This window comes from Lethenteron reissneri, chromosome 36 (genome assembly GCF_015708825.2).
Source record: "Lethenteron reissneri isolate LAM-NWPU_2019-01 chromosome 36, ASM1570882v1, whole genome shotgun sequence".
Taxonomy (NCBI): Eukaryota; Metazoa; Chordata; class Hyperoartia; order Petromyzontiformes; family Petromyzontidae; genus Lethenteron; species Lethenteron reissneri.
Genome location: NC_083814.1, coordinates 8,694,048 through 8,713,062, shown reverse-complemented (window position 1 = coordinate 8,713,062; position 19,015 = coordinate 8,694,048). Strand labels below are relative to the sequence as shown.

Below are 19,015 nucleotides of genomic sequence, written 5' to 3'. Positions count from 1 at the left end.
TGCGCTGCGAACCTGTTGGCTCGAGCTCGATTCCCGGTCACGTCTAACATCAGTGGTGGGTAACTAAACCGGTTACCATCCTGGGCCTCTGCTCGATCGACTGCGTGGAAACGTCAGCACTGGGGTATGGGGGGGTGGGAAGACAAAGGTGGCTGGGTGTTGTTCTGGCCAAACCAATCCCCTCTTGCGCCGTGCTGGTCTTCGTCGGCGCTCAATAAGAGCACTCGACAGCCCATGAGGTCATCCGGGGGGAGAGGACCTTTGTCTCGGCGTCTGTATGTATGCACGCGTGTGCAGCAAGGATGCAAGAAGTCAGGGTGGACGTGCGCGGCACATGCACTCTGCGCACAGACGAGCGCGTGGTGTGACTTTGTGCCGCGTCCCGTGTCTCGGTGTTGGGGCCCAGTGGCACCGTAGGCAAACAGCGTTGGTGGAGCCCAAACTTAGGCCCGATCAGATGTGCGGCCCTCTGACCCCTCCAGAATGTTTAGCCCGGAGGGAGGGGGGCAGGTGGGCTGCCCCCCCCCCTTCCCCCTCCCAAGCAATGACGGAACAAAAGTGACAGAGTGCGCGGTAGCACTGTCAATTGATGGAGCGGTGACTGTCTCCATGTCTCTGTCCCGTCTCTGTCTCTCTGTGTCTCGCCGTCAGCAGCCTCTTGACTTCTGAATTGGTCCTGGGTCCACCCCCTTTACCAGCATGCGTTGACCAACGTGGTGAAGTATGAACAAACAGCCCCAAGGCTGACACGGCTTGGGGCAAGGTATCAAATCAGCCAGCAGTGGATTGACCAAGGCTGTGAATCCCTATGAACAATAACAGTGATGATACGTAATTTCGCCAGGAAAGCCTCCACGGAATCTGGAGACTTTTTTTCCAGGAGGGCCTTGCTTGGGGTAATTTGGCCAATTCCTTATTGAGTCTTTTGGCGCATTAACCTGCGTTGTTGTGACATCACCGCCGCTCCACTTAAGGCTCGCCCAGAACCGCTCCTCGCGGCAGCGCCCGTGGCCAGATCAGCACCCTGCAGCCAGGTGTTCCTTTACCATTAACAGCACACTCACTCACACACGCACGCACAGGTGTACATCGCATATCCCACCGTGCCAGTGTGAGTACGCTAGTGAGTGAGCACACGCGTATGTACGTGCGGGAGTGGTCGGGAGCGGTACTCTACGAAGCCGGCGACCCAGGTTTAATTCTCGCTCACGGTCGACACCAGTGACGATTATCTGAACTGGTCCTGGGCCTCCCCTAGGTCGACACAGCCTAAATTGAGTACCTGGTGTGGTGTTTAAAGATCGCCACCAGGGATAGAGGCGGTCGAGAGTGGTGCTGGCCACCCGCCCCCTCGTGTGCCGTGCCAGCCTTCTTAGGTGCTCGCTAACAGCACTTGCCCCAACAGTCTGTTAAGGCTATACGGGGGATCTTCGTCTTTGTGTGCGTGAGTGCGTGTATGTGCGCCATGCGGCAGCTGTGGTGCAGCATTTAGCGCATTGCGCTACGAAGCCAGCGACCCGAGTTCAGCACCATGCATGCGTCTGTACGTACACACGCGCGTGTGTGTGTTCGTGCTCCCACGCTTGCCTGGTTAGGGCATAATGGTCCCGTGCGTACAGGGTTCAAGGATGCGTACGTCTGGACGCGCTTAGCAGAGGTCGACGAGAACAGTGATTGTGGCTGGGTTCTTTTTTTGAAGTCGTTCAGTTGCTCAGGTTGGTTCGCCATGACACGCGTTTCTTGTTCTCCTGGTTGTCTTTCTTACCTTTTTGGGTTCCCCCCCTACCCCCCCAAATTTCCCCACCCCCCCCACCCCCAGTACATCGACACGGAAACTCAGTTGTACGTCCGTCCGTGTGAAAATTTGCGTCGTTGCCGGCGTTCGTTAAAGTTACGTTTTAACTAAAAGGGAATGGGAGGGAAGGTGTGAGGGCAGACTTGGGGGCAATGGAAGATGTCCACACTGCAGCTTGTTAAGGAATGGGGGGGGGGGGGTGCTTTCGTCAGCCGCTCTGCCCCCCCCCCCCCCCACAAACTCCAACACTACGAGCCGTTCGGAAAACCCACGACGGTATGGCATGTACCTTGAACTTCTTTCGCACCATACGGAGCCAACCGTCAGTGGGTGAGTGAGTGTACGTACCGAGCGGGGCAAGTGCTGTTAGCGAGCCCCTATTAAGGACGGCACGGCGCACAATGTGGGGGTGGAGTGGCAAGCGCCACTTGGCGAAGAGAGTGCTCTGTGTGTGTTGAACTTCTTTCGCACCGTACAGAGCCAACCGTGCTAATCGGAGGTGCAGGGGTAGAGAGACGATGCGGGGGGGGGGCGGGCGAGTTTTGCGTCGCGATGTCGCCGTTCGGCCTCCAGTACGACTGCAGCGGTAGGACCCGCACGGACTGACACACGGACGCACGGACGGACGCACGGACAGACGCACGGACGCCCGGACGCGCCGCGATCGCCTTGGAAATGCAACACAATACGTCAGCACGCCGCCACGCCAGGTGGCAAAGGTCACCCCCGGAGCGCTGGAGGCGAGGATGTTGCCAGTGACCACTCGCAGCCGTGCGGGATTAGCATAGTTTCCAGGTCACTTGTAGGTAGAAATCTTTTCTCTGGGTGCATATTTGTCAGCTTGTGTCGCCGACTTTTTTTTTCTTTTCCTTCTTCTTTTCCTTCTTCTCTCTCCCTCTCTTCTTTTTGCTCCCCCGCCCCCCAACCTTCTCTTCCTATCCGCAGCCCTCCCTTCAACCCACCCCCCCCTCCTCCCTGCCCCCCACCCTCCCACCGCACGCCCCCATCGCCCGTACACCTCTACACCTCCTCCCAGCATTCATCCGCCTCTTCAACCTGCTCCCCCCCCCACATCCTATCCCGTGTCGTTCCTCCACGCCGCACTGTATGGTTGGCTTCAGTTGTATGTGCGCTTATTCCTTCCCCGCGCACTCTACAAAGTGAGGGTGGGTGGGGGGGGGGTTATAGCAGAGAGATCTCGGATTTTGAGCGACAAACACCGTCGGGGCACTAATTCACGTCAATATCAGTCGGCCGCTGTTTATTTCTCTTCAAAAAGTGAGCAAAGTTTTTGGGTTTTCCCGTCTTATTTTTTCACCCTTTTGCCGAACTTTTTTTTATTACTTTGACACGATTCGGTCCTCTCCCCCTTCCGCCGGTTCGGTGACTTCTCCCGATGCACCAATTCGACGGTCGGTTCTTTTTATTAAGAAACATTTCGTGCCTCGGCGAAGGTGGGCTGCCTCCAGTGGCTGGGAGGGAGTTCCGTGGCTGTAACCGATTACCTACGGCGGCTACAAATCGCAACGCGGCTTGACCGCGGCGGTGGCGTATTGTTTCTCGTCGTCGTCGTCTTGACGTTCTGACCCCGTGCCCCCGACTGGACATCTGTGGAAAGGAAAGAGCTTTATAGCTCATCGGATTCTTCCGGCATAAATAAATATTCCGATTCTAATCGCGAAGCGGGGAAGAGTCGTCGTCGCTCGATGAATCGACGCCGTCGGTAACCCCCGACCCCACCCCTCCCCCCGCGTAGTCTCGCGGATTCATCCGCTGTGGAGGTGCCGTGTTTCTCCAGCTGGGCCCAGGTGTGAGCGGCTGGGGAAAGGCCACGCTAGGTGTGGTGTGGGGATTGACCTTGCCCACATCCCCCCCCCCCCGCCCACCTCCACGGCCCCCTTCCCCAGCACCGCTTTGTGGCCTCTAGACCTGCAGGTGTGCAGGAAGTGAAGGGCGGCTCGACATTGCATAGTGCGACGTGATGACACCGAAGAGCCCTGGCATGGAGTAGGCGGCAGGGGGGCGGGGGGGAGGGGGTTGGGGGGACGGTGGGGCGAGGTGGCGAGATGTTAACTACCTCACTTGGTATGCAGGAGGTCGTGGGTTCGTTGCCGACTGACGCCTGTTGTATATTTGGAGGTTTGCGTGTCTCTCTCCCCGTGGTCGCGTGGATTTTTCTCCGGGCCCTCCGGTTTAGAAGCACACGGTTAGAGTATTTGGCTGCTGTAAATGTCCACGCGATAAGCCGCTTTGTTGAGCTATCATTTGTGGCCAGGTCGCTTCTGAGAAAGAGCTGTATAGCTCAGTGGGCCTCACCTGGTAAAATAAAAAATAGTTTATGGGCGGCATAGCGTTGCTTCTAAACGGTTTCCATCTAAAGTTGAAAGAGTTTATACATTTGCTCTGTCTGCCTGTAACGGAGGGGCACAATACGTCTTGTGCAGACGATGCAATGTAGGATGGACAAACCTGCATTGTAAAGTTGATATGCAAAAACTCGCTCGCTTGAAAACCGGCCAAATTGGTGGAAGCTCTTGCTTAAAACTTGTAGACAAACCAGGGCCAAAGTGACTCCTCTGTGCTCGTATGCAAACGTATCAGGATCAGAATATGTATTTATGCTGAAAGAATCCCATGAGCGATACATCTGTTTTTTTCACGGATGTCCGGGATGTTCCAGTGACAGCCACCCATCGGCTCCCGATGAGAACGGCACATTGCAAAGCATTGCCATGTTCCATGCGTGCGCATTATTTAACTTTGGTGTCATTTTTTTCTCACTTTGTGTAAGCCGGTTTAACGACGGGCGGTGATAACGTGGATTCAAACTCAGGCCCTGCATGGTGCCAGCTCGGCTCTCCGCCATCATGAGATGGAAAGAGGCTAGGGGTGAGGGGGGCTTTTGGCAGGTGGGGGGGGGGGACGGCTCGGCTTTGCGTTTGCAACATTTTTTGTCTTGACACCGGCGGGCCGAGGGCCTTGCACGTGCATTTGTGTTTCCTTTTTTTCCCTCTGTTCTCTACTCCCCCCACCGCCCCACCGTGCTCCCACCCCCACCCCGTCATCTCTCCTCCCCGCTCATCCCCGCTGCTTTTGTTAACGTGCACAGGTATGTCAGGCCCAGGTGTCGGCTAAGGGAAGCGAATGCCTGGAGTCTCACGGCCGATGACACACAAATGCCCCACACACGTGCGCGGGGCGCGCACGCATGCACGCACGCAAACACACACACATGCGGGCACGCATGCACAAACACACGTGTGGGCAAGCACGCACTCACTCGTGTGTGGGATCACACACGCACACACGCATGCACACATGTACGCACATGTGTGGCCACACACTTATATATGCACAAAATGCATACATCTACCCGGACAAATTAACGCACATAAGGCGCGCATACACGAACCCGGGCAATAACAACAACAACAACCGCCATTCGCGGTGACGTCACCATAACGCTTGAGGCCACGTGAAGTGTCGAATGCCCGCTGGCAGGAGGTCACCGGGCAGACCCAGGTGCCACGGGTCGACTGACTGAGATGACCGAGATGACTGGCTGATGCACCACCTGTGCCCCCTACTGTGCCAACTTTCTGTGTTTTATCTACTCGGCACTCCGCTCGTTATTGTGAGCGTCGCTCCTCCGCCCCCCGTTGTTGTTGGAGGGGCAACTGCCTCCAATTGCCCAGTAGTGTCCTTCACGAGCCTCCTCCACAGAGGCCGATCTTGACACTGCTGATACCAGTCATCGGCAAGTCCACTCAGCTCCACATCCTCCTGTACCACATCACTCCATCTCTTCTCTAGCCCGTGCCGCGCCCGTTTAGCTCCCTCGATCCGGCCGAACAAAAGCTGTTTAGGCATGCGGTGGCTGGGCATGCGGGCTACATGACCCAGCCAACGCAGCCTTGCCTGCCGGAGGAGCTCACCAATGGGACTTTGTCCAGATCTTTGAAGGATTTGTAAGCTCCTCACACAATCCAGCCTGGTTAAACCCAGGATTGATCGTAGGCAGGCCAGCCTAAATGTTTCGAACCGGCGAAGATGTTCCATTAGGGGGATCCATGTTTCACAAGCGTAGAGAAGGGAGGGAATGACCGTGGCCGAGAAGACTTGAAGCTTCGTGCAGAGCGACAGACCAGGTAGCTTCCACACAATATTATGAAACCGATGAAAAGATAATGCTGCTCGACTGAATTTGTGTGAGACCTATGCTGTCAAACCGGAGCCGGTCATGAGCACACTGCCGATGTATGGGAACTCTCCACTCTCTCCACAACTGCCTACACGAACCCGTGCACACACACACACGCTCACTCACTTGCGTACTCGCACGATGCAGTGTGCTGTGTACACTTGTGTGTGCATGTTGGGGTAGGGCGGTAGTGCAGTTGTGAGCACGCCGTGCTACAAACCCGGTGACCCGAGTTCGATTCCCGCTCTCGAACAATAACAGTGGGCCTCTACTAGGTCAACACAGCCTCAAATGAGTACCTGGCGCGGTGTGTAGTAGATCTCGTGACTGGGGAGACAAAGGCGGCCGGGACGGGCGTGGTGCTGGCCACCCACGCCCTTGTGCGCCATGCCGACCTTCATAGGTACTGTGCTCGCTAACACCACTTGCCCCAACGGCTTGCTTAAGGCTTTCCTGGGGATCTTTGTCATTGGGTGTGTAGCTGATGATGCGAGATCTTCTCGTGTGCTGCCACCACAATTGTGGGTTTATCCAGCGTTGGGCATGTGATGATGATGTGGCCAGCAGCGGATACACCGTGGCAAACGACGACGGCGATGTTATATTCTTGGTTCTTTCGGTAAAGTCACGTAGAAGGGAAATAATAAAATAATATTAATATATAACAATAAAAATTCTCACAACGTTTCGACTGCAACACAAGCAATCATCATCAGGTGTGAAATCCACAGCAAGAAAATGTTCTTGCTATTGTTTAACATTTTTATTATTTTATTATTTCCCTTCTACGTGACTTTACCGAAAGATCCAAGAATATGAATCCCTGCAGTCACGAAAGCTTTAAATCAAAAGACGACAATGTTGATGATGTCTGCCTGGTTAGTAGCCAGCCCCTCCTGGAGCTGAGAGAGACAGATCGACGCTCCGCAGTCTCGGCACAGTCTCACACGTGTCAATATCGCCAGAGGAGGCCCAGTTGCGCGTGACCCTACGCATCTGCTGTTCACTCGATCGAGGCACTGCCAAACTTGATGGGCGTAATGGGCTCGCAGGGCGTGCGGTTGCTCTGATGCGTGCGTGCGCGCGCGTTCACGCCCACGCACGCGCGTACCGACATGCAGTCTCATTCACACGAGCACGGACACACACGAACGCACAAAAGGCAATTGGATATTCGCAAAGATTATTTCTGATTGCTGCGCGGATGATATATTACCATCAGGAGACACTGGATGCAGCCTATTTCCACCCAAAAGCAAACGTTGGAAAATTTAAATATGCTACGATGCATCTACCACACCAGCTCCTCGCGCGCCGTGCTGGCTTTAATAGGTGCTCGCTAACAGCTCTCGCCCCCACAACCTGCTAAAGCCTACGCGGGGCGGGGGTTGTCTTTGTGTTTGTGCAGAGCCGTGCTACCTGCTGGAGAGCCCTCGTCCCATCGCCTCTCCGCCCTTGTACAAGGCCAACCCGTTCTCAGGTATCCACGTGCTGCGATGCAGGGGACGGTGCACCGCTGCGAGCATTTAAATTGTGTTGATCGGAACCCGCTGGCCATACTTTCCCCGTGAACGGCATTGCCCTCGCGCGGGTCTCTCCGCGGGAATTGAAGCCCGCAAGAGAGGACGCTGCGGTCGAGAGGGGAGGGCCGTCCGGCGCGTCGATCACCGCGTCTTGTTGCGGCGATTGCCAATTCCGCTCCCGCGCGTACACCTGGGGAGGAACGGTTCATGGATTAATGGCGATTCTCCAAGGGCGCGATACGTGCGGTAGATCGCGCGCGTACGAGTTTAAGTATTTGTATTTTCGTAAATGTTGATTATGACTGACTGACCAGTCAGCTGATTGAATGACTAATCGGCCAACTGATCGAATGACTAACTGAATGAAAGATGTAATAATTGACTAATTCCTTGACCTACTAAATCAATGAACCAACGATAAAGCAACTGACAAAATGTTTTACCCTTGATTTGAAGCTATCGTGACTGCAGGAATCCATACTCTTTGGTAGTTCTTCTTGGTTCTTTCGGTAAAGTCACGTAGAAGGGAAGTAATAAAATAATAAAAATAAAACATAATAAAACAATTCTCACGACGTTTCGGCCAACAACGCAAGCAGCCGTCCTCAGGTGAAAACCAGGTCCGTCGAGGCGACAGAGTCTGAATGAAACAGCACACGAGCTTGGAGCATATATATAAGCTGGGCGCATTGACAAAGGAATTTGCATATCAAAAGGAATTTAGCATATTTATGGGAAATGCAGGAATGTGATTAGTACTGCATATGCATGTGCATTATGCAGGATTAACAGCATCAAAGGGAGCTGCAGTTACTGTTGCTGCAGCAGTTGCTGCTGCTGCAGTTTCTGCTGCTGCTGCAGTTGCTGCTGCTGCTGCAGTTGCTGCTGCTGCTGCAGTTGCTGCTGCACTTGCAAGTGCAGCAGCAGCAGTAACTGCAGCTCCCTTTGATGCTGTTAATCCTGCATAATGCACATGCATATGCAGTACTAATCACATTCCTGCATTTCCCATAAATATGCTAAATTCCTTTTGATATGCAAATTCCTTTGTCAATGCGCCCAGCTTATATATATGCTCCAAGCTCGTGTGCTGTTTCATTCAGACTCTGTCGCCTCGACGGACCTGGTTTTCACCTGAGGACGGCTGCTTGCGTTGTTGGCCGAAACGTCGTGAGAATTGTTTTATTATGTTTTATTTTTATTATTTTATTACTTCCCTTCTACGTGACTTTACCGAAAGAACCAAGATGATGAATCCCTGCAGTCACGAAAGCTTTAAATCGAAATAAAATCTTTGGTAGTTCTTTCGGTAAAGTCACGTCGGTAGAAAAATAAATGAAATGAAACAAAAATAATATATCACGACTTTTCGATCGCAACGCAAGCGGTCGTCCTCATAATCCAGCAGTGGAACTGCTGAACCAGCGAGATGTTGCGATCGAAACGTCGTCATATATTATTTTTGTTTTATTTCATTAAATTTTCTACCTATGTGACTTTACCGACAGAACCAAAGAGTATAAAAATGTTTGACCACAAGCGTGTGTGGTTAGTGCAGACTTTAGTGCCTTGTGATGGGTGTTCATTTGGTGTTTGAAAATCTTAACGCCTCATGTATTCTTGCCGAATGGGTAAAGCCCCTTTCTTTTTCATCGTCTTGATACTGGGGAAAAAAGGGTCCCATAGAGAATAACTATGTGGGCGTGCGTGTGTGTGTGTGAGCACTTTTGTGTGTGTGAACACGTGTGTGTGTGTGTGTGTGGGGAGCGGTGGGAGTAGCAGTTAGTGCGATGAACCCGGTAACCCGGGTTCCATTCCCGCTCACGGTCGACACCAGTGACGATTATCTGAACTGGTCCTGGGCCTCCCCTAGGTCGACTCAGCCACAAATGAGCACCTGGTACGGTGTGTAAAAAGATCGCCACGAGGGAGACAAAGTTGGTCGGGTGTGGTATTCGCCACCCGCCCCCTGGCGTGCCGTGCCGGCCTTCATCAGGCGCTCGCGCTTGCCCCAACAGCCTGTTAAGGCTATACGGGGGGGGGACCTTTGTCTTTGTATGTGTCTGCGTGTGCACGTGTGTCCGCCTGCGCCACACAGACACGCTCTCGGTGGCCTCCCGGAGCCGCCCCGTGTCCCCGTCGTGCTTGTCCACGTCCGGCTCGCTCTTCTCCGACTTCCTGACGGCGCCGCGGACCCCCCCGCCGCCACCGTACACGCCGTGCCGCCCCCTCTCGCCGTCCCCGCTCCGCCCGCGGCGCCCGCTCATCAGCCCCGCTCGCCTCGTCCTGGGCTCCTCATCCTCCTTCGCCGGCGCCGCCACCGGCACCGCCGCCGGCGCCTCCACCGCCTCGTCGTCGTCGTCGACGTCGTCGCCGCCGACGCCGCCCGGCTCCGTGGTCGCCCCCGGCGACTGTTGCCAGGACGCGGCCTCCGCCCCCCGCAGCGTCGGCGGCAGGAGGACGGGGCCGCCGAGCCGGGCCTCCATGCCGTGCGGTACGCAGATACACAGACGTAAACGAATGCGGTGCGCTTGAAATATGAGAGCGGGAGGTGGCAGAAAGGTTTAGGTGGAGGCGCAAGTAAGCTGTACGTGATAATTGGTTTTTTACCCTTCTATCTGGCAACAAAACTGACACCTTTTTTTACTAGGAATCATGTTTGCATAGACCACAATACCTGCAGCCATAATGCAAAAAAAAACATAACTCTGATAATGTATGCACTGTCCTTGAAGTTGATTGGTCCACACCCGAGACAGCTTTCCTTAGAGCCTAGTCTCACATGGGTTGGACCAGATGACGCCAAAAGGCGCACAACTCATTTTTTACTAGCAAATGAGGTTACAATGGTGTAAGCTGTACATCTTAACAGTGAAGTAAACACACGCAAATCGAAAAGCGCGATGCGAGTATTCTGGGAGCGAGAGGCGCCAGATTAAAGTTAGGTACACACTAAACTAAACTTTCTCTCATCATCAACTCTCATCGTTGAGCCGGGCTCCATCGCTCATCTAAACTTATAAACTATTTTTTATTTTACCAGGTAAGGCCCACGGAGCTACAGAGCTCTTTTTAAATCCTTTATATTAAGTTCGCTTGCTTGCTTGTGTGCTTGCGTGCTTGCGTGCTTGCTTGCTTACGACCGTGCAAATCTTTCGGTCGTTTTTTAACCCACTTCCCGTGATCCAATCGAGCTGACATTTTCCACACAGACTCGTTGTGCCAGACAATTAATGTTCGTGAAAAAAAATCCCAAAATTTTACACTTTTTAGGCAAAAAAAAAATATTTTACATATATTCAAAAGAACTCATTCTTGGCTTTGGCTGAACGTCAGAGTGTAAGAGCCCAGAGCGTAACCCCTCCACAGGCCGTGGCGGAGTAGCGCAGTTGGTAGCGCCCTCGCTTCCCATGCCAAAGGTCGCGGGATCGATCCCCGCGTCCTCCACAGGCGAATATATTTTTAAATCCTTTATATTAAGTTCGCTTGCTTGCTTGCGTGCTTGCGTGCTTGCTTGCTTACGACCGTGCAAATCTTTCGGTCGTTTTTTAACCCACTTCCCGTGATCCAATCGAGCTGACATTTTCCACACAAACTCGTTGTGCGTGACAATTAATTTTCGTGAAAAAAATTTTCCTAAATTTTACACTGTTTAGGGAAATTTTTTTTATATTTAATTACCAATTGCTTAATGCTGGCAGACAATCATCTGACCCATAGGTGGCAGCCATCTCAAGCCAGAGGACGAGAGGACTCTAGCCACCACGCATATAAAGGATTTATAGTGAAAAACTTTGTTTTTACAGGTTAATTTTTTCGGAAGCGACCTGGCCACAATTGATCACTCAACGAAGGTGGCTCATCATCACGTGGAAATGTATAGCGGTCAAATATAGGAGCAAGCGTGCTCTGTGTTTTGGCTTAAAAGGGAATTAAGAGAGCTCCCTTCTAATGGACATTTGGCCTACTCTTCCACGCTGACCACATGTATTGAAAGAGTTGTTGGGGTGGTGGTTATGGGGGGATGGGGGGTGACCATGCTTCAGAATGCTGGTCAGTGCAGGCTGGTGAAGGCAAGGAGCGTAGTGCAGTATAATAACGGATATTTCCTGCACTGCCGTCCGCTGACAATGAGTCCCGGAACGCGATGACAACCCTGTTTGTGCGTGGTGGACGCCGGACCAAACACCTATCCAGGGTCAGAATCTGATAAAGCGTCCGAGAGATCTGACGAGATGTGGTGCATGCCGAGTGACTTTGGCCATAGCCGAAACATGGGGTAAGAAGTTCGATTTAAAGCTTTCGTGACTGCAGGGATTCATCTTCTTGGTTCTTTCGGTAAAGTCACGTAGAAGGGAAATAATAAAATAATAAAAATAAAACATAATAAAATAATTCTCACGACGTTTCGGCCACAACGCATTGTGGCCGAAACGTCGTGAGAATTATTTTATTTTATTATGTTTAATTTTTATTATTTTATTAATTCCCTTCTACGTGATGACTTTACCGAAAGAACCAAGAAGATGGGGTAAGAAGTTCGTTATTTAAAACCAGGCGTGAGCTGGAACATGGACACACGCTGATCACCTACGCGATTCATCTGACGGTGATGATGATGATGATGGTGGTGTGAGTTCGTTGATGCGGAAAAGACTACTCTTCACGAAAGGCCACGGTCATAAGAAGTGATAACACAGCGCACGTTGAACGTGTGGTCAGACAGTCGACGTGGTTAACGTTTGGAATGCGGTCGAAGAAATTTCAAACGCTCATGACTCATTACACCCCCTCGTGAGTTATCTGACATCACACACTAGCCGGCATCACTCCCCAGCACTGTTTTAGACTCCCTCTCTGTCTCTCTCTCTCTCTCCCTCTGTGTGTTTGTGTGTGTGTCTTTCTCTCTAAGCTTTACTATTGCCTGAAGAAGGCCACTTGGCCGAAACGTTAAAATATCCCTCTCCACTTGGTGAGAGTACAAACAGTTATCGTGATTTTATGTATGAGTTTGAGAAGCAGCAACTAGATATCTTACCTTAAAGCTTTCGTGACTGCAGGAATTCATATTCTTTGGGTAAAGCCACGTAGATATAAAATCATTGTAAAAATAAATACAAAAATTATAAAATAAAATACTAAAGTAAAATTATTTTATTATTTTATATTTTTTTCTATCTACGTGGCTTCATCGAAAGACCCAAAGAATATAGATATCTGAAATTAAAACGGGCACATTGATTGGAAGCAGCAGTACAGGTTCATCGTGTTAATTTAACAATTCAAGTAAGGCACGAGATACAGGTTCTCCTCGCTTCATGCGGCTTCGGTTCGTGCAATTTTGCGCTGTGAATGTGGCAAAACTATTTCTGCCCAAAATTCGCTATTTAATGCGGCTTGAAATCACTCGAATACAGATTTGCGGTCGGACGTGGGACAGCATTAGTGTGTAGCGGTATGTTTTGTGTGTGTACTGCGTGCGTGTACTGCGTGCGTGTAATGCGTGCGTGTACTGCTTGCGTGTACTGCTTGCGTGTATTGCGTGCGTGTACTGCGTGCGTGTACTGCGTGCGTGTACTGCGTGCGTGTACTGCTTGCGTGTACTGCGTGCGTGTACTGCTTGCGTGTACTGCTTGCGTGTACTGCGTGCGTGTACTGCGTGCGTGTACTGCGTGCGTGTACTGCCTGCGTGTACTGCGTGCGCGTACTGCGTGCGCGTACTGCGTGCGCGTACTGCGTGTGTCCTGCGTGCGCTGCTCGGCAGGCAGCTGTCTCCTCGTGCGGTTTCGCTTTGTGTGCCCCTTTTTTTTGGTACGTATCTACTCCCCCACAGAGCGAGGAAAGCTGTGCTGTGGAGGGGCGAAGTGTGTTCGCTCAGCAGTCACATTCATATCCTGCCAACCGGAACACCCATGCGCAGCACCCTCTTTTAAAGGAATGTCGAAGTGCAGGGAGGCTTTCCTTGACTATTCGATGGCATTGTCATTACGCATTTGATACGGCATCGTAATTCAACAGCATCTTAAGCTTAACCGGTGTTTATTTCATAGTCGTCCTGGATGTTGTGGCGATTGTGCTATTGGCGTCACGTGATGAGAATAAGCGCCCGTTCGGATCTCTCACAGGGCAGTGCCACCCTTTATGCTGGAGAATGGCCCGCGCAAGCTGACATCGCAGAACTAGATTTGAAGCTTTCGTGACTGCAAGGATTCATATTCTTAGGTTTTTTCGGTAAAGTCACGTAGGTAAAAAATTTTAATTAATAAAAGTAAAATAAAAATAAAATACAAATCACGACGTTTCGGAGGCAAGACGGAAGCTTGTGTTGCCTCCGAAACGTCGTGATTTTTATTTTTTTTATTTTTTACCTACGCGACTTTACCGAAAAAACCTAAGAAGATCGCAGAACTACTTTCGAGATCCCCCTCGAGCGATCGACCTCCAAGTCAACACTTTCCGTCCGTCGCATGACGTTCAAGACTGGAAATATGCAGAGATCTGCAAATATTTTGCCCAATTGATTGCGAAACCAAAGTTGATGCGATTGTTGTTCTCTTTGTGTGCAGTCACCGGTGACCGGGCTTGAGAGCATTGTCGACCCACTAAATCGTGATATCGTTAACGGGTGTGGCTGATCTTCTTGGTTCTTTCGGTAAAGTCACGTAGAATGGAAATAATAAAGTAATAAAAATAAAACATAATAAAATCATTCTCACGACGTTTCGGCCACAACGCAAGCAGCCGTCCTCAGGTGAACACCAGGTTTGTCAGGGAGACAGCGTCTGAATGGTGTGGCTGAGCTTCTGGCTTTTCACCTCCGTCTTCGCAGTCTGCAGTCACATCGCAAAGGGCAGCGATTCTCCTCGTCCCCCCCCAACGCCCCCCCCCCCCCCCATTTAATGCGCTGTTATAGTTATTACAAGCGGAGAAAGGCCTGCGGTTAGTCATGACTCTGAACGAGAGCCGTATTTGTAAACACGGGGATAATATTACGCGGGAGGAATGGCACAAGGATTTAAAGTGGGCGCTGTACCCGTATTAACCGAGCAGGCAATTAACGAAACCCCTGAGGAAGGGGCTGGGGGGGGGTCGTCGGGTTGTCACGTGCGAGGGCGGTGGGGGGGTTTTGGGGGGGGGGGGTAGGCATTTTCGCACCATTAATCATCATTAGGAGACGCAGCGGCAACGTTGCACATTCAAATCCGCCGGTCGAGAGGCCGGCCCGCTGCTGCCTCTGTAGAGATGGTGACTACCTCGCCTGGTATGCAGGAGGTCGTGGGTTCGATCCCGACCCCTGACGCCTGCTGGACATTTGGAGTTTGCGTGTCTCTCTCCTCGCGGTCGCGTGGAGTTTTCTCCGGCTCCTCCAGTTTTTCCCTCCATATTTCGAATGGTTTCCACGCGACGATAAGCCGCTTCGTAGAGCTATTGTTTGTGGCCAGGTCGCTTCTAAGATAAAAAGATAAAGAGCTATATAGCTCAGTGGGCCTTATATGGTCAAATAAAAAATAGTTGATAGTTTCGTTTTAGATGAGCGATGGAGCTCGGCTCAACGGTGAAAGTCGAAGTGAGGCGACATTTGCGAGGCGCACGCGAGAGGGAACAGCGAGTTGTGTCCTGAGAAGTCGCCGAATCAGCGCTATGCGTGCATCTGAACTGCAGTGCATCCATACGCGACTCGGCCCATCATCCTTTTGGGGAGCGTAAAACGAGTATCGCTTTGTGGGTAGGTCAACATCGGTTGTCCTATGGATACACTCACCCCCACCATATTAATGTGGAATTTCCACCACTAGCCTGGGGATGTAAACAGGGGATGATAATTACTTTAATGCTCATATTACCGTGAAATGTCTTTGGTCATGTGACCGGTAGGGAGAGGGGTTAGTCGCATGAAGGTCAACGTGGGAAGAACGGCCAAGCATTGGTTGAATCCTCACGATTCAGGATCGCCTTTCGATTCGAGAATTGATTTTGTTTTAACATTGTGGCAAATGGTTGCGCCTCTAGTTGCTGCAGGAGTGTTTTGAACCCATGACATAAAACGCACACGAATCGAAGAACCAACGGTTCTTATACATGCGTTGCAACGCGTAGAATTTTTAGCTGAAATAATTGGTATTGATTGTTCTACCATCCCCCCCCCCCCCCCCCCGTAGACACGCAATCAACATATACCCCGTGATTGACGTCGATTGTTATGCATCTAATTCGACACGTGTATTGATGAGTTCAAGAATCGATGGATAATCTTTCACTCCAAATAGAAAAGCAAGTGGTGTGAACCAAAACAAAACTTGGCCCATTCACTCAAAGGAGCCCCGCCAATATTTTTTTTGCAGATTCCTCAAATCCACGCTTGGCCCCGTGGCTTTCGGTTCGACCCATCGGCTTTTAATAGAGGTTTTTTTGTGTTATATCGCGTAAATATTTGAATGTGTCGTTAAAACCCGCCACCACCCGACACAGTACAACCAGTGTGTTGGAGAGCAAAGCCACAACATTTAGTAATACTTCTGCACAAATCTGGCTGTCGCCGATGAAGCTAGTTGTAATCACTGGCGAAACGTCGTACTCAGTTTGTAAATGTTACGGCTTGGCTCTCCAACACACCGGTGTGCTGTTCTAGTGACGAATTGGCGACGTTCAGTTTACATGACAACCCTTACTAGTTGGCTGTGTCGGGTGGTGGCGGGTTCAACGACACATTTATATATTTACGCGATCTAACCCAAAAAAACCTCTTATGGATGATATTGGTCGCGAAAGCCTACGCGTTAAACATCAGCTTTTGTGCGCGTGACATCGCATCTAACCTGCGAACGCGCCCTGAGAAAGTGGGTGGGGAAAGAAGGAAAAAGACCCCTCAAATTAATAGATCCATTTCCGGCAACGCGATTGTTTTCCGAAAAACATCGCCGACTGCTCTTCGAAGAGCCTTTGTCGCGCGAGAGACCCCGAAAGTGCCGCCGTTCAATCGTGACGTCCCATTAATTTCGACCGTCATCGCGTTACACCGTCATTACCCGCGATCGCCGTCCGTCGCCGCCCGCCCTCGTCACAGCTGTCGCTGCAGCTGTCCCGCCGATGAGTTTGATAAATGTGTCCCCGGCTCCCAACCCACTGTGGGGAGGGGTGCTTTGTGGTTAATGCGAGCATTTACATAAGAAGTATTTTTTTCTTTGACATTTTTTTCTCTCTCTCTCTCTTTCCTCTCTCTCTCTCTCTGTGTAAGCCAAGGCCCCCATTGCCTCCTGCGTTTGGCGGTGGTTGTTTATCAACTTTACGGAAAAACAAAATTCCGACGAGTTCTATAGTGTTGCCGTAACGTTACACAGCCACTCCACGAACAAAAATAAATAGCCTTGTTAAGAATAGATATTATGTTTCACGTGTCATATAGAATTATCTCTTAGGTAAAATACTTATGGACGTTCAGGGATTTTTTTTTTGGGGGGGGGGGCGGGGGTTTTCAGGAAATAACTTTTTACGTGTATGAAATATAATAGTGAAGATCTGGTGAAAAATAACAAGTAAAAAAAAACATGTCAACGTTGCCCCAAAGTTGACGTGTAGTTGAAAAGTTTTGCCCAGCCTGAGCGCAACGTTGGGACCCCAACGTTCCATATTTACTGGGAATGAATTTTCTGTTTCAACTAAATTCAACAAATCTATACATTGTGGTCGTAATCTTGACTTAAAGCTTTCGTGACTGCAGGAATTCATATTCTTTGGGTAGATAGCTTGAACCTATCTACGTGACAATTGTGGTCGAATTTACGTGCAAGAATATATATATATATACACACGGTGATATATTTGTTTTACTCGTGTATCTAAAGGTTACTAAACAAAGGAATGACATAGTACAAACTGTCTAAATCTTAAGTAAGGATTAGCCCGAGCAAAAAAGTATCATTCTAAGCATTCCCTTCCCTGGCTGCGTTGTGCTCTTTTATATCCCCTGTAACTCTTGCGTGAATAGCCTTACAGTGCTGTGTTACTTATCTTACCAATCACTTTAAGCCTACACATATCAGTGTCACAGTGCGTGTGGGTTGTGTTCACTTCCCGCTCAGGGCCGCCAACACCAGCGACGGTTATCTGAACCGTACTGGGCCTTCCCTAGGTCGACTCGGCCACAAACGAGTACCTGGTGCGCCGTGTAAACATCTCTACGTGTCTACTAACACCACTTGCCCCGACAGTCTGTTACAGGCTACACGGGGATCTTGGTTAGTGCACTGCGCTACTGTCCCGGTGGCCTAAGTTACATCCACAGACTCGGCTAACATGAGTGACGAAAGACTTCTGAACCGTTCGTGGGCCTCCCCTAGGTCAGCTCAGCCTCAAATTGCAGCCTGCGTAATTTCAGCACCGGGGAGGTAATTACAGGCGCTTGCAAACAGCACTTTCCCAACAGTCTGTGAAAGGCTGCACGGAGGACCTTTGTCGCCGTACGTGTGTCCGCGCGCATGTGACAACGTCGCTTTCGGTGTCAGTTCCAAAGGGCCTTTTGTCCGTTTCGCTCCCCCCACCCCCATCCCCGTGTGACGTTGAAATCGGCAAAACGTTGCCTCGTAGCCGACACCTCGACAAAAGCGCAGCAGAGAGAGAGGTCAGAGAGCGTCACCTCCCACAACGCACCTGTGCTGGCGCAAGCTACGCAAAAACGCCACGGCGAGTTCCTTTCACGTGATCGTTTTGCGCGTGGCTTTGTGGGTGTGTGGGTGTGTGTGTGGCTGTGTGGGTGTGTGGGTGTGTGTGTGGGTGTGTGTGTGTGTGTGTGGGTGTGTGTGGGTGGGTGTGTGGGTGGGTGTGTGTGTGGCTGTGTGGGTGTGTGGGTGTGTGTGTTTGTGTGTGGCTGTGTGGGTGTGTGGGTGTGTGTGTGGGTGTGTGTGTGGCTGTGTGGGTGTGTGGGTGTGTGGGTGGGTGTGTGTGTGGCTGTGTGGGTGTGTGGGTGTGTGTGTGTGGCTGTGTGGGTGTGTGTGGGTGTGTGTGTCGGTGGGTGTGTGTGTGTGGGTGTGTGTGGGTGGGTGTGTGTGTGGCTGTGTGGGTGTGTATGTGGGTGTGTTGGTGGGTGTGTGGTTGGCTGTGTGGGTGTGTGTGTGTGCGGCTGTGTGGGTGTGTGGATGGGTGGGTGGGTGTGTGGCTGTGTGGGTGTGTGTGTAGGTGTGTGGGTGGGTGTGTGTGACCGCCGCTGTTTTATTCGCCCGCGCAGCCGCCTGTCCTCAACGGTCGGCTCCAACCGGTTCACACCCCGACCCAAGCTGTCGGGCACCTTCAAAACAACAACGATGACAACGTTTAGTTCATTTTGGTATTCGTTGATGTTTACACGCCGGTACCGGGTACTGATTTATAGCCGAGACGACGTAAGGGAGGCCCGTGACTGGTTCAGATATCACGCGTCGCTGACATCAGCCACTGTACGATTTCTACGTACGATGTATACGCATTTGTGCATACACGCGCACGCATACAATCATCCATACA

At 51.2% G+C, this 19,015-nt stretch overlaps 1 protein-coding gene across 1 annotated transcript in view; it reads left to right on the top strand.

Moving 5' to 3' along the window:
* The window catches only part of TMEM201 (transmembrane protein 201), a 132,517-nt gene that overhangs the window by 96,679 nt on the left and 16,823 nt on the right, over positions 1–19,015 (top strand). Inside the window, 2 exon segments of the mRNA XM_061566022.1 lie at positions 7,405–7,476; positions 9,618–10,013. Of these exon segments, the coding sequence (XP_061422006.1) occupies positions 7,405–7,476; positions 9,618–10,013 (468 nt within the window).